The 21665-nt window shown below is 38.4% G+C and overlaps 2 protein-coding genes across 4 annotated transcripts in view; both read left to right on the top strand.

The window, feature by feature from the left end:
* The window catches only part of myo1b (myosin IB), a 70626-nt gene extending 67814 nt beyond the window's left edge, over window positions 1–2812 (top strand). For all 3 annotated transcript variants that reach the window (XM_083922017.1, XM_083922016.1, XM_083922018.1), the window contains 2 exons: window positions 607–737; window positions 837–2812. In XM_083922017.1, the coding sequence (XP_083778143.1) occupies window positions 607–737; window positions 837–975 (270 nt within the window). In that variant the 3' untranslated portion in view covers window positions 976–2812. The remainder of the gene's footprint in view (window positions 1–606; window positions 738–836) is intronic.
* A 15832-nt stretch (window positions 2813–18644) lies between these two features.
* Window positions 18645–20933, top strand: LOC310952755 (uncharacterized protein; the record flags this gene model as incomplete). The annotated part of the gene is made up of 3 exons (XM_083921450.1): window positions 18645–19110; window positions 20215–20375; window positions 20598–20933. 3 exons carry the CDS (start codon window positions 18645–18647, stop codon window positions 20931–20933), a joined length of 963 nt encoding a protein of 320 aa, XP_083777576.1.
* Between the last annotated feature and the right edge of the window lie 732 nt (window positions 20934–21665).

Here is a 21665-nt window from a genome sequence, read left to right as displayed (position 1 = left end):
AAGAGTTATGGTTTTCATCTTAACCGAACTTCAGGCACAAAATACACACAGGCACACAGCTTATATTTATGGAATGCCATTGAAGTCGATGTTAAATAAATACCTAAAGTAATAGAAATGACCATAAAATTCCTACTGAAATACATGAAGGAGGCAGTTAAAATATAAATAAATCAAGTCAATGAAAATAAATGAGTCCACATTGTTCAATGAATAAATAAGTTTTTATAAAAAAAATTCACTTATTTAATAATATAACATTTATTTCACTCTTTTTTATTTCTAGTTCATATATTCAGATGCATGGGCCATTCACGAATGGAACAAATGGTTATCTCACAGATTCAGACAATATTTATCAATTTATTTATTGAATATTGACTCGAATGGCATTCCGTATGCAAATACAGAATGACAAGATGACTGGAAATTACATTTCAGCAGTTGCAATACAAATAACAAAAGATATGCGTAGAAAGTAGTAAAAATGATAAACTATTAAAAATAATTGTTCAATCAACACATTTTATTAAATGTTGTATGCAGTTTCTTGTGTCTGAACTTCTTTTTTTTATTATTTAAATGTCATTTGACATTTTGCCTCAGGGCTCAGCCTCAGCAGTCAAAGGAGACTTCTTACTCAGCAGCGAACATCTGATCGAGATCATCACCAAACTCCATCGCACCGGGGCCACAGCCGCAGACAGCGAGCAGCTGAACATTGACATCTCAGACGAGTAAGCGAGCATGCAGAGTTAAATCCAGTTATTCAGGATGCGATTTGACCCTCCACCTGAATGATGTTTAATGATGGGGCTAATGTTTCTCTGTGGCAGGTTTCTGGTGCAGTTCAAGCACGACAAAGTCTGCGTGAAATTCATCCAGGGAGCCCCCAAGAATGGCAACAGTGTGTCTTGCAAGCGTAAGAACAACCGCCTACTGGAGGTGTCAGTGCCTGGTGCCACAACAGCGTAGTACAGCTTCCTCGCCAGCTTGAGGGGGAGAGCGATTAAACATCGAAACCACCATCCGCTCCGAACCTCTGGTCTCAAGAACCAACAACCCGGTGTCCACCCAGAGAAAAATGACAGCGCAGTTATTCAGCATGTCTTGTTTTTCCTTCAGTCTCTTCTTATCAGATTTACTATTGCACCACTATAGATGTAACCATGTGCCACTTTTTCTGGCAAAGAAAGCCCTTATTTGGGTTGCACGCCATAGAAGTTTGGTTTAAAAAAAAAAAAAATGTGTCACTGGCGTTTTGTAAAACTGAGGTTAAGAGTTGAAGATGGATGACAAAAGAATATTGGTGGAGCACAAGAGACTTCCTGGAATATACCAGTGGTAATAATGGTTGTTCTGTCTGTATGTTGAATTAGTCTTCAGAGAAAATGTCATTATAAGAACTTTGTGACAAGCTCCAGCCTCAACTGGCCTTGACGCATCCATCTCTAAGCACCTCTGGCTTTAAGCAGACAGCTTAGAATTTGAGATGAACGGGGAACTTTTGAGCTCGACCTGTCGGATTTAGTTTCTCTGAAGAACTTTAATACTGCACTTGTTTTCACCTCGATGTAACCAAAAGAGGATGAGCTGAAAAAGATGTATGTTGTTTTATTTTCTATCTTTTTCTCTTTCTCTCTCTCTATATATATTTTTTTCTTCTCTGAAACAAAGAACAGCGGGCGAGAAGTCAAATGTAATTTGATAGATAATTGTAAAACCACTTTTTGTATCCTCCTGTATGTGCCATTGAACAGGTCCCATGACCTGTCACGTGTTGCTGTACAAATACAAACATGGAAAAAAGCATGTAGGTGATGGACCCTGTTCTTGCCAACATCATTACCTAAAAAAGTGTTTGAATAGGGGATCTTATCAACCTGTGGTGGCAGTTTCTTGTAAGTTTTGACAGCACTAGACGTGATCAACTTCAAATGGTACAATTTAAGATAATTTGAAAGCTTTATTTCATCATTCAATGTAAACTGAACTCAGAATGTCCTGTATGAATCAAAGAAGACCTTTCATTATGAGGAAACACAATCAAAGATGCTGATAAAAGCAGAACAAAAACTTCCACAGCGTCTTCACCAGATTCAAAGTGAAAAACCCTTGATATTGATCTTTTCTTTTGTGTGCAATAAATAAAATGCTTTCTTTCCGACAGAACGTAGTGAGAACCCATAGCAGTCGCCCTCACTGTACCATAAGCTGTATATAGGCTCTGTAGGCTGGAGCCCTGGCATGGACAAAGGGTTTCTTTAGTATCCTAATTTTAATTGCTGTGTTTGTGAAATAGCCGTTCTTGCCACTGCAGCTTGAGTTATTGTAGTGCTTGACCCACCTTTGACCTATTGTGTATTTTCAGGGGGAAAGACCAAATATTAAGCCAGTTACACCTTCTAGTACACTCACGTACACACTTGGTACACATATATTTACACGCAAGCCAAATTTGAGTGTCATAGAAGCGTAAGAAGCGTAAGACCGCTATATTTTCAGGTGTGTTGACTATAATCTTTATTTTTGATGTAGTGGGTTTTTTGTACTGTTGGTTTCTAAGTCACCCAGATATTTCTCTGGTGACTGAGGATATAACACAGCCAAACTTGGTCTAGTCATGTGCTGCAATCCAGGGATTGTAAGTTGTTTTGTATTTTTTAATGTCGCACACAACACAGGGACTTGAGAAATTAGCGGTTGCTGTCCCTCACGCAGGAACCAGAGTCGAATGCCAGTTTGGATGTATTCTCTCCCTTGGCACTGCACAGTTTGAATGCAGTTCTGCTAAAATGACACCTTCCTCCCCCTGTCCCTCTTCTGTTTCGTATTTGAACAATCGCTAGAGCTGCAAAATAATGTCTGCATTCTTGTGTGCCTAATGTTAACCTGTGCTGAGAGACACAACATGGAAATGTTTCGGTAGAACTCAGCGTAACATTTAAAAGTAATCTTTTTTTAAATTAAATAAAAATCTAATAAATGTTATTCTGGGATACTGTGGTTTTTTTTAAATTATTCTTATGTTTTCACCATCCACACCTACCCATGAATGACACATCTGACCCTAAATGTATACGGCATGAAGGATTCAGGCTGTTCGTGTAACCCTCAGTGTTCAAAAAATCCGCAATCAGATCATTAAATCGTACATTCCTGTGAGGGCCTTGGTAGCTATTTATCAGCCGTATCAACAGGGGAGCTAGATGGGACTGAAAAGTCTTATGGGGTTAGCTAACATTGATGCTATACTGCCAGGCCTTGTAGTCAAGCAGCTGGCCAGATGTTTTCCATCACATCTGGGGAAAGCTGTCCGAGGGTTAAATTCCGCGGCTGGGGGAGAGCTGCCGGCATCAGGTCTCCAGGGAGCAGCCCTCAGATTGAGCACAGAGTGGTAAAAATAGCATACCATTTTGGGCTGCCCGGTACCCGGTTCCCACCACTCTGCAGGCTGGGAAAGGAAGGAGGAGTCCCAGCCTCTCAGTGGATATTCAACCCTCAGTGGGAGTTGGAATTGTACAAAGCACAATCCCATACCCTGTTAAAGAAGTAGTAGTTAAACAGTGATGCAGATCTGCATCAAATCAGAACAACAGGGCGAGAGGCTTGGTTGTTGCACCAGATGATTCACAGCGAAATAATTAGTTGTGTAATTTAATGCATTTTTTTTAAATATCTTGTACAAAATTTGGATAAAAACTGGGACTGTCACTTGGAAGATGCAATTGAGTTTTATCTGTAAAAGATCTGAATGATATTAACATATTCTACTTAAAAGTGAACATTCAGTACAGTACTATCTCACAGAGTGGGGGTAAATGGGAGGTAGAACCAAACTGCTTTGCTTTGAGATTGGGTAGTCTCTGGTGACATCCCATGGATTTGAGATGAAATTGCATGGAAAAGAGTGAGGGCACTGGAGGAACATGTACAACAGGGAACCTGTCCTTAACACATGGATCTTACGGGTGCTGGAAAACCTTGAAAACACTTGAAATTTAATGTGGCGATTTCAAGGTTTGAAAAGCGCTTGAAACTGCCTGAAATGTAGGTAATATAGGATGCCAAGTCTACTTACAAACATGAAAGGTTTTCCTCTGATTTGTCAACCTTGTTTAGAACGCTGTCATAAAACATAATTTTGGTTGTTTAAAGAACAGTAAGATCAAATTCAATGTGCTAAAGAAGTGCAATAATCACTATACTGTATTTACTTTATGTACTGTGTATAAATATGTCATTAACCACAGCTGTAAGGTGCTGGAAAATCTTGAACATGCACCTTGACATGCTTGAAAAGTGTTTGAATTTGACTTTGGAAAAGGTGTAGGAACCTTGGATATTTAAAACATTACTTGCAACATAAACTTGTATATATATATAAATACTGTATTTGTTTCTTCTGACTTTAGTCTTTATAAACTGCAGAGGCACGGTGTTCCAAATGTCCCTGTTTGCAATTCCTGTGGAGCATTTCTTTTTTTTGCATTAGAGAAATACACAATACACAACACAATACTGACTTGACAAAATGTATTCTAGGACATAAAAAAAAAAAAAAAATATATATATATATATATATATATATATATATATATAAACATATATTTTATCTGATAATGCATATGAGTAATACTGGCTAAAGTTGTAAAGCAAAGTATCCCTTTGGCATAAACATCTGCAAACTGCAATATTTAATAATAATAATATTACGTTATAAGTTTGCATGATACTGCTAGCCAAAACCTTCTATGAAGGCTTTTCTGAATAAAACAACATTGTTTAAACCATTTTCAAAATATGTGCCTCAGTTGCCATTAGCAAACCCTCATACAGTGTTTCATAGTGCAGGCAGATGGAGAGCCTTGGAACTCTCCTTAGAGGATTTCACATCTTGTCCAAAACGTAATCAGCTGCAGTGGACTGTAGTGCTGCTGAGAAAAAAAAAGACAATTATTGTACTTCAGATATGGAATTCACTTCACCAAAAGTTGCTGTCTGTTGCTTAGGTTACTATCTACAACCTTTCATAACCATAACCATTGCTGTTAGTAAGGTGGAGAGAGTGGCTCCCTCTCTCTCTCTCTCTCTCTCTCTCTCTCTCTCTCTCTCTCTCTCTCTCTCTCTCTCTCTCTCTCTCTCTCTTAAATAAACAAATCATCATCAGAAACATGAGTAAAATACTGAAAGCAAGCAAAGAAGTAACCATGGCTACCCATCCCTGCCTGTTAAAAAGTAATTGCCTGTGGGTAAAAGCTGTCTTTGAAAAGTGGTGTGTGCTGCGATGCTGTGATAGTGTTTAGCCTACCTGATGGCAGCAGTTAAGATAAAATGTGGCCTGTAGTGTTGTCTCTAATAATGGGTCTTTTTTCTTGCAACTTTGTAGCATGGGTCTCTTCCAAGTATGTCTGATTGCTACCTGATACTTTTGATGCCAGTTTTACAATTTTGCAAAGTTTCCTCCTTTCAAGCACGCACAGGTTACATCAGGAACACTGCATGTGTGTACCCATAAATGGTCACCATAAGGTAAGTTTGGTGTGGGCGGTTTAACAAATCAATAATCATCTGTTTGGTTTTTGCACACGGATTGCTCTCTTTATTATATAGATAGCAAAAATGACTGGTACTTTCAATTTGAATGGTCAGAATCCATATTTAATTTCTTAGTTTAATCATTTTAAATAGTCTTTTGTATCTTGCAATGTTTCCATTATCAAATGTTCAAAGTCACCAATCATCCCGAATAAAAAAAAACAGCCCTGACATTGCTGGCAATGCCATTGGACTTTGATGTATGTGTGTGGTTATGTACTGTAGCACAGACACTGGGGGCCAGTCAAATTCAGCTTGTGGAGCCAACAATAGCTGCCCTCTGGAAGTAATGATTTTCAGAGGTGGTCTGAATTTCAGGCCAAGAGGTCCTTTGACATCTGGTCAAGGTCTTTTCAAAGAGACCATGGATAAACAATGCATCTGGTCAGGCTTTAATGCTTTAAAGGTCACATGTTTTAAAAAGTGAGATGTCCATGTCTTTTTGATTATAAATTAATATAAATACTATGAAAGGATGAAAACGCTCAATCCACAGAGAAATGCACATAGTCTGTATTGAGAAACTGTGCCTTTTTTGGGAGTGGGGCTTAAAGAAACAGGTGCTAAAATGGAGCGTTTCAAACAGAGGTTGAATTCAGGTATATTCAGACAGACAGTATGATAAAAATTAAACATTTATCCATGTAAACATGCTCTAGTAGAAACCCAAAATACATGTATTAAAAAGAAAATGAGCAAATGCCTCCTTTAACATTTGAAACGACCAGAGGAGGCTTTTATGATCTGCTTCTCTTCCAAAAAGCAATGGACCACTGCTTTTTAATGAAGGCCACTTGCAGGCTGCATATTATTGCCTCGCCCACAATGCAACACTGAAAACACCCACTAAAACTATGTTAATCGTGAACACAGTTTGCACTAGGTTCACCAAGGAGACCCAGATAAACCAAATAGCATTAAAACAAGGAAGTGGCCACCTTTATGCCCCTGGCTGATTACCTTAGGTTTTTCCAAGTCCTGAATTTACTGCCGTCTAGTGTTAATATACGATCAAAGTTCACTGTGAACTAAGGAATCTCTATATTGAACATCCATTCATCCAACCCTCCCTCCCGCCTTTCTCCTTCGCCCAACCTTCCTTTCTTTCTGCCATTAATTTAATGTTGCATATTATTAGAGATGAAATCTTCATGAGTAACCTCCTTTTCACATAAAATATTGGACAATGAGATATAGCCATTGGGATTTTACTGTTGTAATTTAATAAGCATATTGTCTGCCTCTTGTAAGTACTTTTTCAGATACTTTTTCAAACAGTTTGCTGTGATGCTGTTTCTTTGATTTTTTATTTTTAGCACTTTGGTTGGAAATCTCACACCAGCTCCACAAATGTAAGAGCTATTCATTTTCAAAAATTGAGAACAGATCAATTATTTTTTCACTGTTTTGCAAGGTAGATACTTTACGAGCCCATCCTATGTGTGCTGTAAGGTTAGTTATATATTGACTGTATTGAGCTGTCACAGCGTCAAAGCTGATTTCATTATTGAGTTGAGAAAGGGAGTTTAAGATGTAGATGTCAACACATTGGCGACCAGACTGCTGATTTACGTTGACGTGAATCTATGCTGTGATTTAAATGAAACCACCCATCAAGACTGGAAAAGGGCTATCCGTCATTTGGAAGAAATTCATTTTGTGTGCCTTCCATGGGGGATTAATAAGGTGTGTGGTTTTGAAGGTCATTTTTGTGTTTTCACTCTCTGTTTTGCCTTTAACCAAGATAGTTATTGTTTTTTTAAGTGGGGTTGTATAAGGTACGTATCCCCCATCAGTATATTACCTACCTACCCCAAGTCTGAAGAAGCAGGCAGGAGTATGGACATGGAAGTTAAGCCATGTACTGTACTGCTGTGGATGGCGGCAGCAGCTAAACGTTAAGGATTATGTCAGGCCTGATTCTACAAATTGGGGGTGAGTTGACTGTGGATAAGTACATCATACAACCCCCCTTAAAATAACCGGAAATATCCATTTAAGGTTGAAATACAAAAGGTGGACATAACATCTTACAGGCCATCTGGTAAGCCAAATGGTTCACCATCATTTTCATCTCTTTGTCTTACGTTTCTAAGAACAACAATACAGCATCATTTTTCAATTGCACTCTCGTTATTATGAATCTTCACTGTGGGGACTGATGCTGACACAGTGACACAGTCCCAGAGAAGAAGAATACAGACATAAAGGCAGACAAGGAGGGACCCTCAGAGATGGGTACAGACACGGTATAACATGACTGCCCCTGGCTGTGTGTCAGGCAGTCTGGAGGGAGGGGACAGGGGACTGGAAACGGTCTGATTAATGAGTGTTACTGGGTGGTGGAGAGTTTGTGTCCCCACTCACCCTGGTGTCACCAGCACACTCAATGGCTTCATCAATTTGTAGCCATTATCACGTCAATAGGCAAGAATGGAGGGAGGAGGAGAGTAAGGATTGAGAGGAAAAAGGGGGGCTGCTGCTGCACCATCTGTGGGTAGCTGAACATGGAAGAAATGATCAATTTAGTAATCTCCTATATGCATGTACAAAAGGTGAAATATAACTGTGAGTTGGGTGTCGCCAAAGGTTTATAACAAACTAACAAACAACAAACGTTACAGTGTTGATTGTTCTGTGTGACAAATCAAATTATGTCGCACACATTTTATTCTGTTGCTTGCCAAAAGAAAAAAAAACATACTTTAGCTGATATATGAGGTCAAATAACAAATTGAGCTACAATTGATTCACTTTTAAAACCATCACACAGCTTTAGAGCAGCTGCAGTCTAAATAATACAGTTGAATGAGTTATTACAAATGTAAAATGATCTTTGCATGAACACAGTGGAATTTTTCGAATGCATTTTCAGCTGGAGACCATCTTGCAATGGATCCCACCAGCCACAACGCAAGGGCCTAATTTGGTCTACTTCCAGCACTCTTGCTCAGACAGGCACCACCCATCTTTGAACACTGCCTTTATTTCAATCTTTTTCAAAACTTTACAAGTGGGATGTTGCAAAATTTGTGATGTGATCGCAGTGACAAATCTGGTGGCAGACAGGCAGACAGACAGAAAGACATGTGTATATATATATATATATATATATATATATATATATATATATATATGTAAACATTTGGCAACATACTCAAATCTGCCTCTGTAGTACCCGTTACAGTAGATGTCTCCAGAACCACATTTTTCTATTTCACAACTGGTAAAAATTTGTGAGTTTTTGTGCCCTAAATTAAAAAAAAGCTAACATATGATGTGAGCTTTGGTGGTCCCATCCACAGTACTAACATAAATCTTGTAGCTAAAGTGCTCACTCAAATTGCTCTATCCCTCTGTCTATAAAAGCACGCTGCTTTTCTACCATAAAAAAAAGAAAAAAACACTCATTCTTTGAAGGGACACTGGCAGCACTAAGTCTGAACAAGTAAAATAATAAATCATCTTATGCTCAGTGAACATTCCACCAATAAAAGTAATTGGGTGTGTGTGTCTGAGTGAGTGTGAATATGTCTGCATGTACGTGTGAACACAAGCAGCTGCAGAAATGATACGGATAAGCAAATAGCTGCACACACATCATTAGGTGCTCATTTACAGACATTAGGAGCACAGACACCTGAACAAGCATGTGTCACCCTCCCAGACCTGTGGGTTTAGGAAATTGTCATCTCATGCGGCCTAAATGTTGTCAACTTCCTCTTAGTTTTGTGATGCTCTCTTCTCTCTGCTCCTTAACATCATTACAACAAGCCTAAATAAAAGCTAGAACTTGTGATCTTGATGCGAGGCTTATCCTATCTTCGATAGCCTCAAGGCCAGCTATTTTCGTTAGTTAAAAAAATATAATTTGTATGACAACTAAAAAACTAAGAACAGATCCCAAACTTTTCAGTGTCTAAACCCTAACTTACCCTGGGGGCTGAAAAGCTATTTATGTTTTCCTGACAGACTTTTTACTTAGTCCAGAGGCTAATCCCAGAGAGAATAATAATTCTTCATCAAGCAGTTCATATAGCCTGTAATGATGCTAATCAATTCAACAACTGTTTTTACATTACATATCACTGTAACTAATTAAACTGTTCAGACTGCCATTACACAAGCAACATCTGGTTCGGGGACATTGAAGAGAAGCAAAGGCAGTAAAGAAAGAGAGGAGACGCACGGGCAAAACAAGGAGAGAAGGTGGGAAGTCAGTACAAGGGGGGTTCAATTAGGGAAATTAAATCTCATCTTCAGTGTGGGACAACATACATCAAGCAGTGACAGCCCCGCCTCTAAGCCTGTCAGTAACACCTCCTTCAAAACGACCAATTAAAGCAAAGCTAATCCCCCGTTAACCCCTGGATAGCCTCTCAACACACAAGCTCCTTCTGCATACAAGAGCTCAGTCAATCAAACACATGACGTTGCACACAAGCACAGGAACACATCTGCCACACAGTAGATTTGAAGTGTATGCCTGTGTTTCCCCTGTATTAAAAACGCGCTGAGCTTTTTAATCCTGTTCTTAAAATCATGGTCCGAATAATGGCAGACTTCGTTTTTCATTCTATTATTTCAAAAAATGTTACTATGGAGGCAAATATTTCCCTTTTCCGCCGATATGAACTTGAAGCAGAGTTGTATGAGGTATTTTTATAGTCTGGGAATTACCTACAGTAGATGGCAGTTGGCACACCACCAGTTTGGAGAATGAGGCAGGAGCACTGACACTGAAGCTAAGCAATGTACTGCTGTGGACAGGAGCTGCAGCAAAACAGATTTTAGCTACCTAAAAGAAATCAATGTCTGTTTATAAGTGTATATATTTTCATTTAGTGACTTTGATTAATCTGAACTCAAAATAACACTAACCAACTAACTAACTAACTAACTAACTAACTAACTAACTAACTAACTAACTAACTAACTAACTAACTAACTAACTAACTAACTAACTAACTAACTAACTAACTAACTAACTAACTAACTAACGAACTAACTAACTAACTAACTAACTAACTAACTAACTAACTAACTAACTGGCTGGCTGGCTGACTGACTGACTGACTGACTGACTGACTGACTAACTAACTAACTGGCTGGCCGACCAACTAACTAACTAACTAACTAACTAACTAACTAACTAACTAACTAACTAACTAACTAACTAACTAACTAACTAACTAACTAACTAACTAACTAACTAACTTACTAAATAAATAACTAACCAACTAACTAACTGGTTGGCTGACTGACTAACTAACTAATTAACTAACTAACTAACTACCTGACTAAATAACTAACTGACTAACTAACTAACTAACTAACTAACTAACTAACTAACTAACTAACTAACTAACTAACTAACTAACTGACTGACTGACTGACTAACTGGCTGGCTGACTAACTAACTGACTGACTGACTGACTGACTGACTAACTGACTGACTGACTGACTCACTGACTGACTGACTTTAAGTTACTAAATAACTGTTTTTGTCAAAGGAGTCTGATGGCCCATTCCGTTCCCCATCGGAAAGGACTGTCTGATGGTAAGGTAAAATGAAATTATTCTAAATATAGTCTACGTTAGGTGGCTAAAAAGTACATTGCTTACCTTCTGTGTTGCTTCTACAAACTTGATGTTTCTCCCGTGGGTAAAACTGTTGGCATTGTATGTTTCTGCATATCACAGAAATGTTGATATTTAATGTTTTGGCACTCTTTTACGTCTGTATGTGATGTACCGGGCTTTAAACTGACGACAATGTAAAATTACAAACGTTAATATTACAAACGTTAATATTACACATTCAGTTACACATTCAAAACATTGATATTCAACATATTGGTGTTTGCTGAAATGTTCAGTGTCAACATATTATCCTGGTGATTGTTTGGTAATGCACGGACTATGAATAAGTACCTCATACAACCACAAAGTCAGAGATATCCTTTAAGTTACAAATCTGTTGCCCATAAGGCTTGCTCAATATTTTCTCTTATTGTTGACTGATCTTGTTAGATAATACATACAGAATTTGGCTCTTGCATTTTTGGCATATTTTATATCCCTTCAAATGAACAAAAGCACATGGTGAATTTTTTAAACCTCATATTTTTTAAACTACAATCCAAGGAAAAATAAGTCATTGTAGAGGACACACATCGCCAATGTTGCTTATTGCCTCTTTTATCCAAATTGCTTTAAACCATAAATCAGTGCAGTCACTCTCTTAAATACAGGCTGTAGCAACATCCATACAGACTACAATGACTCCCAGAAACCTGTAACATTCCCAGAGTTACACGCTTTTTTTCTACAGTATTTTTATTTCATCACCCTCACTTGAACAACATTTATTTTTCATCTGAGTTCTTTGGAGCTGGATCAACAACAATAGAAGTGGATCCACATATAAGCAGGAGAGTTGATATGACAGTGTCAGGTGAGGTGAAGAATTATGTCTCCCCCTCCTTACCCTTACCCTAATGCACACATATACATGCAAACACACACACACACATGTACACACACACACACACACACACACACACACACACACACACACACACACACACACACACACACACACACACACACACACCTACACACACGCACAAACCGATCTGATTAAACCCCACAAACATGTATTGGTGGGAGTGTCTGAGGACCACAAGGCTAATTGAATTGACAGGAAGGGGGGTTATGGAGGGAATGATGAGGACTAGATTAAACGAGCAGGAGTAAAAGTCATAGAAAAGATGCTAGAAAGGAAGCAACTGATGTGGACGGGGGTATCATTCAGTCTGTCCTTATTAGGTCTATAGGCTTGTCTCATGCTCAAAAGAAGAAATATGTGTTCTTATATATATATATATATATATATATATATATATATATATATATATATATATATATATATATATATATATATATATATATGTTTTTTATACATTACCCTTCCACGACCACCACATCTTTCATCCGACTGAAATGTATCAGGAGGTGTTTGATGAATTGCCTTGAGAGTTCTGTACAGATATTCAAGGTCTACATACTGACTTCTAGCCCCACTGTAAGGTTCTTTCTGTGTTTCAGGGTGAAACCTCTTCACAGCTGTTGGATGGGTTGCCATGGAATCTGGTACATGTATACATTATGTTTCCAATATAGGTAGGTTTGTGATAACGTTGGTGATATGTTTTCTTCTAGCCCGGACATCAGGTCAAATTATTTGCTTGCTATGCTGTGATATTTTTTCCCTATTAAGTACTTTCTTTAATGGACTTATCTCACCTGATTGACCTGCGCCATCATCCACACTTTGCCCATCAACAGCTGAGTCTAGTGCTGAGCTCAGTTGCATGATTTTATCTTTAATTTGTAGACATTTGCCCAAATTGTTTTGGTATTTGTACATTGCAGTGCTTTTATTTGTAACATTTGAAGGGGAGATTTGAGATAGACACTGGTCCATTCCCTATTTGCCACATGCTGATGCTTAGCCTACATAGCTATGCATAAGGGTTGTGAGTTTGTTACTAGCTGTATCCATAGACTGTTTCAAATATGGATGTTGTCTCTGTGACATCACTCCTAGGTGGGTGGCTCTCTGTGTCGCCATCTTGGCAGTGCCGGATGACTCCTGGTCCTGTGTATAAATCTGAGGCGGGCGGAATGTAGCCTACAGTCCATGCCAGCCAACTTTGACTGTACCCACCTGTCACTCAAAACAGCCCTTAATTATGCAGAACCTGAGGTCTTAATATAGTTTAAACAAGTAAGTTATAATATTGCATTGCTGTCATGAACAGGGAAATTAACTATAACTAACTATAACTATAGAGACCAAAACTGTTTTTGCAGGCTGTAAACATGAACTGCAATCCTCCTTGTTGGCTTCATTTTTTTTTTATACCTGGAGGGGTGTCATCATTGTGTCATCTTGGTGTCATCATGGTGTCATCATGGTGTCATCATGGCAAAATGTGGTCCTGAAGCCACAGAGGCAGTTTTGAGTATTTTACCGGCTTTTTATGTCTGTCTGTGTTTTTCACTGTAATAGCGTCACAACTGTGCAAAATATAGTCACAAAACTTTACAATTGTGTTGACATCCAAATGAAGGTCGAGTTTAATGTGAAGTGTGGTCAGAAGTATTGGAAGTAGAGAGATAGGAAGCTGGGAACTGTCCATTGGCCCCTACTACTTTACACCACTGTCCCAATTTGGCGGTGCGGCTGGTGTTATCCAATCACAACATAGTCTCTAGTTTCATGTTGTGTACCCTGAAGAAGGAGATACTACTTTCTCCTCCTGATGATGGCACAAAACATGTTTAAAGAATCAAGTTGCCATTGGAACTTTTTGTACTTTCAATACAACATATATATATACACACACACACACACACACATATATATATAAAACAATGGTTTCCACTAACTCTAATCTTTTTGATAGAGAAGACCAATTCAGTAGAAGGGTTTAAAGTAGTTCACAGCCATCATGCATATGTGTTAAAGGAAGAACATACTTGGGTAATGAGTATTTTGGGAACCTGACCCTGCAGAGCAGTCTGGGTGTCCCACAGAGCAACAGATGTTTAACTACTCTCTGCAGCCACTGCTCTTCCGCCCCTGTCTTTGTGTGTTAACCAGCTCTACGTGTGCCTGTCTCCTCCTCTCATTCACAGACCTCTGTTGAGCACTAATTAGCTATGTGCCTTCTCGCCTCTCCCCCCTCCACTTCTACCATGAAGCCTCATCTCATTGTATTGTCATCTCCCTGTTTACCGTGCTAAGTAATAATCATCCGATCTCAGCTCTCCTATTCCTGACTCCCCTCCTGTCCCTCCTCTTCTTCTCCTCCGCTCCTCCCTCTTGTCCTTCTCATTATGGCCCCGTCTCAGTTGTGACGGCTATCATTAATCAACTCATTTTGAATGACGTTGAACCTTGCAACCCTGAACACCCACCACTGCCCAACCAGGAAATGTTCTATTCCCCTGCGGTCCATTAGGCCAATCAGAGCAAAACTGGGGCATGACAATAGATAGAACAATAGTAACCAAAAGCAGATATTAGACCAGAAACCACAATAGCACACAGACAGCAGGAGAACAACAGGCTTTATTATGCTCTATCTGTTGGGGATTTTCTTCTAGCCTTAATGTCTCCTGGGATACATAGTCATATTTTACTTTACTAACACACTGGCCTTATTAATAATAGGGCCAGAGTGTACATCTGCCAAGGAGGGGCACTGAAGTCTCTCCCATAGTTAAATACTTTATTTGTAACAGGTCTTTCTTGGGAAAAATCTCTTACACAGAGGAGAGATATGAGATGAGTAGTTATGGGCATCAATAGCCAATGTTCTAGAAACATGAAGGCAACTCTGTTTTCTGGCTTATTGCCATGGTAATTCATGTGATTGATAAAAAACAAGCTCTTGTGATCAAATCAGTGAAATCAAATCAGTTTGGACTGAGCCCTGCCTCTACCGTATTCCTGTGCACCAGAATGGCGTAACCTTTTATAGAGGCCTGACACAATCGCCCACTGGGTTAACCTCTGCTACATTTGTGTATGAATAGAAGCAACATGAATGGTTTTTTTTTTTTACAGCTAAGGGTAGAGAGGAACTTTGGCCTGAGTAGTTGTTCTGTCTCCCAGACTTGTCTATTTTGACTCTGTGGTCTGCATTGTACTTGTCTATTTGTGTGAGTGTGTGTGTGTGTGTGTGTGTGTGTGTGTGTGTGTGTGTGTGTGTGTGTGTGTGTGTGCGTGTGTGTGTGTGTGTGTGTGTGTGTGTGTGTATGTGTGTGTGTGTGTGTGTGTGTGTGTGCGTGTGTGTGTGTTTCTTGATTTGAGAGGTGTGCATCCCCAGAGTGCATCTTCAAAATTTTTTTTTAAATAAATAAGAAAAGAATAAATTGGAGGACAAGATAGTGTAGCTTGAAATCAAATCAAATACCATTTGGATGAAATTTAAGGTTATTTAAATTAGCCCATATTTAGGGGTGTAGACCACAAAAATATCTCTAGGTCCTACTTCAAAGTTTTGGATAATTTTACTATACGCCTGATCAACCAAAACTCATATACTCATCAATACAAATGAGTGTAAAAAAAAAAGAAAAAGAAAAGATGAGAAAAAGAAAAAGAAAGAAAGTAATATAACCTGTGGTTTTGGACTGATATTGGTGCTCAGGCTGCAGTAACTTTAGTCTAGTTTGGTATTCTAAAAGCTGCCCTCTGCCACAGAGAACGCCCAACATAGCACTGCCAGATGTGAAATGTCATTAACTATTGTCCCAGAGGCTTAAAATGATAATTTCTTGATTAAAAATAACTGTATGTGAGTCATAACCATAAGAACAAATAATCACATATTTAAGTGTATTAGAATGTAAATCAATGTAATGTATTAAACCAATGTACTATATTGATTATATGAACCTGAATAATAGACAGATAGACACCTGGCAAAAAACATTTCAACTACAAATAAAAATGATTAGTTAAAAATAATTCAAAGGGCCCTGACTTCTGTCCTCTAATCCATGCTGTAGTAGATGAAGGAATGCCATTGATGAACGATGTTTCCATTTTAATCAGACAAGACACAGATATGGTTGACCTCATACACATAATCCTCAGATCGGAGTATATTACTGTACAAAGTATCAAGTCAGGACTGCTATCTTTTTGTGAATAGATAAAAGCTATGTGTATTGGTTATATGAATATAAAGACTCTTTTGTTTAGGGTTATTAAAATGGCAATCTAATGACCATAAATCACAATTCCAATATATTACTAAACATAACATCTCTCAGTGGTGTGAAATTTCAAATGGTGTGTCTTTTATATCTACAGGACCTTATCACAGACGGTGTGATATTTGTGCTAGGATATCAAGATATGTTGTACAAACTTTAATAAACGGTGAGATATATCCTCCCTTATCTGTAACGTAGAACAGATCACAGAGAATTAATTGTTTTACAGCTGGCTTTTACAACCTCGGTCCTGTCCTGTTACTTCACACGTTACTGTGACCTGTCTAGTGGAAAGAAATTACCTAATCGTTAACAAATAAAGAATTTATTTTGACATAAATAATGCCATGTAGAATTTGAGAACCTTTAATTTGCTATTTACTTACTTAACCTTTTAAAAGAAAGAAAAAGAAGAAACAAGCATTTATGAACTTTTTGTTTGTTTCACATAATAACAAAACAAAGCAGATTTTATTGTGATTTTTGTTGAGTATGCATGGCATCGATCCCATATATAGTACATGTATATATTTAATATTCACACACATAAAAGACGTATTTATATATCTTGTCGGACCCCTTTATGCAGTCATTTCTTCTTTTCTTTTGACCCCACAGTGGTCTAGATCAGGTCTGTGTGCATATAGCTGTGATTCTTAGTAATGATTGATGAAATAACTTGTAAATGATTTACCTTTGTCTCCTGTGAGATGACTTTAAACACGGAACATCAAAGCCTCTTCATCATGAGTCAAATCAGCACACAGGAGTTCATTAAACTCTTAAATGCTGTTTATACTGCAATTATGTCATAACAGCAACACATTAAAAACCTTTCTCTTCTGCAACTTAGAGAACTTTGTCTGAAAACTATCTCGTAATAGCACTACGATACTTTGCTTTGATGGTCATATGCACATATACACACATGCCTGCATACACATGAGTAGGCTGTTAAGTTTATATGTTGGGTAGTTCAGCAGGTGTTGCTGCATGTGTTTGTCTTTCAAGTGAGAGCAGTTTGTTTTCCCAGGCCTCTCTGACTGTCTCTTATCAGTCCTGTATAAACCAGCAGGAAATCACCAGTGGTTAAACTGGGGCAGATTAATGCGGTTTTGACGCTGTAAGTGAAACTCCACCTGAAGCCTTACATTGAGGCATATTTCCAGGTCAGGTAGGAATCAGCTTAGGTTGATGGTAAGATGTCTTCTGAAAATCTGTACAGTATTATAAAAAGATTGTATCACAACCACATAAATAGAATTACATGTCAATTGTTGCAACTAATATAAGTGTGAAACTGTATCATCAAGTTTTGTGCTGCTATATAACCACGTTTAGTAGTCATTTAGTAGCAAGAAAGCATATTATAATGTGTATAGTGATAAAAAATAAATGCCAGACAACTGCTGGCAACTGTGTATGTGGCTTTAGTCTGCAGGGAGAGAAAATGAGTTTGCTCTGTCAGTTTACTGCCCCTTTATCTGCTCTATGGTGTGGTGATGATCGATAATTATGGCAGCAACCACAGATAAGAACTGCTGGGTTTCTGTCGCCCTTAGCCGGCAATAAAATTTAATGAAGTCTTTAGTTGTAAAATTATGAATTTCGTCATCACTTTAAAGTGAGTTAAAAGTAATTAACACAATGTAGTTTTCAAGTGTGTCCGTGTGTGTCACATGTGTGTGTGTGCAAGGCAGTGTGTGAGCAAGTTACACCTGAGACAGGGATGGAATTGGAGGTCAAACTGCCAGACAGATAACAGACAGACTGGAAGATAGACAGGAAGAAAGAAAGAAAGAAAGAAAGAAAGAAAGAAAGAAAGACACATTATTCTTATATATGAAATGTGAATGCTTGAATGAAGGACATTTAAAGACTTATAACTTGAATAATATAGCTGTATATAAAATTTTTTTTTTTTTTTACTACAATTCAACATAATGCAGCTGATACAGCAGTGCACCATAATTGAACCTTTAAAAGAAAGAGTATACCCTGCCCCTGTGCTGAAGGGCTCTGGCCAATCACAATGGAGCATACTTTATAGCGCTAGAGGGTGCGAGTAATTTCCCAGCTCAGTGTGGAGTGAGTGAAGTGGGTTTTACGCACAGGGCTTAAGTGGATCAGAAAGAATACATTTTTTTCCAGGGAAGAGGGCTAACAATATAGAAGGTTCTGTTAACTTTTACGTATCACTGCGTTCAGAAGTTACAGACACTTCACTTCAAAGTTCATCGTGGGACAGAATGACTACCACCATGGAGAAATCTAAAAACTTTCGTATTGATGCGCTACTGGCGCACGACGTGGAGCAGAGGACGGACATTGATGGTGCGTCCCCGAGGTTGTATTACAGCAGGAGCCCCGGCAGTCCGGTGTCAAACCGTGCCGCAGAGACTCCCTCCCCTCACCCAAACCCAACAAACTGCTCTCCAGCCCAGCCTGGAGTCCTATCCAAACCCCAACTCTTTAGCTTGTCCCAGTCAGGATTCACTGCTCTGCACCAAGCGAGTCTCCTTGGAATGCACTCGGGCTCCATGTACCCTCTTGCGGCCCTCGGAGGCCAGCACCCCGCTTTCATATACCCCGGTTTCACGCAGCTCGTCCAACCGTACCCGGAGCAGCTCAAGGGTGCCACCATAGCCGCGACGCACCCGCTGGAGCCCTGGATCAGAGCCGGGATGATGATACCCAGACTCGGAGAATATGGAGGTGAGCAGATATCTGTCTGATTTAGTTATATACTTTATCATTCTTACTTCCTGTAAATAAAGATGGTAAGGAAACCAAAATGCATTATGTTTTAACAATCCCATTTAAATGACATGGATGTTCCAAAGGCCACAGTTTGCTGAGCTTTAAAATAATTTTAAAAATAATAATAATAATGAAACTCATGATAATAATGATAATAATAATAATAATAATAATAATAATATTATCCTTGATTATATTTAATATCATAACATTAATTATATAATTATGTAATCTTATAAAAAATATTGCAACTGTATTATGTTTGAAGCCATGTTTCTTGTTATTTAAAATACCAAATAATAGTAATTTGCTTTATAAAATATATTTTTTTATCTTTTTTAAGCAGGATATAGCAACTATATACACTCTTAGCTGGCTTTATGGATCATATGTTTGTAAGTTTATGTTTAGTTAAATATTACATATGCCAATGCTGTTTGTGTTTTGTTTTGTCAAGTTTTTGTAATGGGTATATATTTATATATATATAAGAGCCTCCTCACACCTGTGTGTTAGTATTGGTTTCAGAAGGACCATGACATTGAGAGGCTGTTTCTTAAGGACAATATCTCATAAAGAATTATGTGCAACGTTTACGGTAAAGGTAACACCTGAAATAGACCTACTACTTAATCAATTGATAACATTTACAATGTTTTCATTAAGGTAATGGTCCCCTGTGATGGTTTATTACCCCTCCAGAGCAATATCCTCTCACCACGTCCTCACCTTATGGCAATAAATGTTAACAGACAGAGAGAAAACAAGATATACAGGTAAGAAGACAGACAGGCAGGTAGGCCTATAGAATCCAAACAGTGAAAGGGAAACAAAACTGGAAGATTTTGTATGAAGAATTATTAGAAAATCTGTCAAATTAATGTTTTCTTTCTGTCCTTCTTTCACTGTTGGCTTCTTTCACATAATAGACCCACTGTCCATACTAATAGTAATAGAGGTAATTGTGCTCCCCCAGAAATTAAAATGATAAATGTAAATGATGCACAGAATAACCCCTACCTCTGCTTCTATTTTTCTCTTTCTGTTTCCCCATCTCAGCCCCGGTCCAGGCAGGTTTGTTGGGGAAGTGTCGGAGGCCCAGGACAGCTTTCACCAGCCAGCAACTGTTGGAATTAGAAAACCAATTCAAGGTCAACAAGTACCTGTCCAGGCCTAAGCGCTTTGAGGTGGCCACTTCACTCATGCTGACTGAGACTCAGGTGAGAGAGTCAGATGTTTTGTATAGAAATATTATATCACATTATTTCAGTGTGTGAGTATATTCCCTATATACCCACCCTTTCTAGTTCTTGTCAAGTTATTAAGCTCACCACCATCCTTTTTTAAGACAGGGTAATTGTGTCCTGCTATTTTACTTTTTATTTTTTTGCAACAGCAACAAACACTGTTTAACTTTCATGATTCCTGTTGTTTTTCACCAGGTTAAGATCTGGTTCCAGAACAGACGTATGAAGTGGAAGAGAAGTCGCAAAGCCAAGGAACAAGCAAATCCACTGACTGACACTGAAAGCGCTAGAATGGACATACGAAGTGCCAAGCCTCAGAGCGATTCACACAGCTCGAGCCTGGAGGATGAAGAAGAAATAGAAGGGGATGATGAGGATGAAAAAGAGGAGATAGATGTGCTGAGGGCGGGTTCTTTAGCCTCTGTAGGCTTTGTGAGTCATGCTGGAGGAGGAGCAGCCAACTACAGCTCTTACTCAGAGGAGGAACTGGAGGAGGGAGGCCCAAGAACAAGACATGGTGTTTTCCCATAGTTATAAAGTTCAACATGCTTTTATTTAATGTATTTTGATGTTTCTTACTCTTGAGAAGACAACACACAATGGAATAAGATGCACAAATATGGTATCATAAAGAGGATCATTTATTTTTCCCAGCCCATAGTACCATATCTTTACCAAGAAGTCCCAAATTAGCAAAAGGGTATATCAACAAATGTACATTGGGCTGTATATGAAAACTGATCACATCAAACCAGAAAGAGGCTATCTTTATGTACATCGACATGAGATGGTTTAATGTTAGAGTAAGAGTTGTGACTTCAGAATCAACAAATAATTCCGACTCATATGGGCATTTTTTGTGTGCATGATTTACCTGTGATTGGGGCAGGGGTTGGGGGGTGATAGCACTTTCATGGCAGTGGACGAAGAGACTCATGTTTGGAGAGTGTCAGTGTTACATGGTTATCAGTGCATTCCAGTCTGTTACAGATGCAAATATATTCCATCAATCCTTCAAACTTTACATATTTCTAACAGGGCATTATGTGTGGCAAGAAAAAAAAACTACAATAGCTTCTGTACATTTTTGACTATGATCATGAATGGCCGACAATATTCAACACTTTGTTTTGTATTATCTCCTTGGAAATGCATGTTATATTTAGTTAAAGCCACAAACAAAGAAATAGCTGCATGTACTGTATGGTATTTGAAATTGACCCTTAATATGGCATTTGTCCTGTGTTTGTAAACTGTTCTCAT

The sequence above is a fragment of the Echiichthys vipera genome (genome assembly GCF_963691815.1).
Source record: "Echiichthys vipera genome assembly, chromosome: 10".
NCBI lineage: Eukaryota > Metazoa > Chordata > Actinopteri > Perciformes > Trachinidae > Echiichthys > Echiichthys vipera.
Note: the sequence above shows the minus strand (reverse complement) of the source record. Positions and strands in the feature narration are given on the sequence as shown.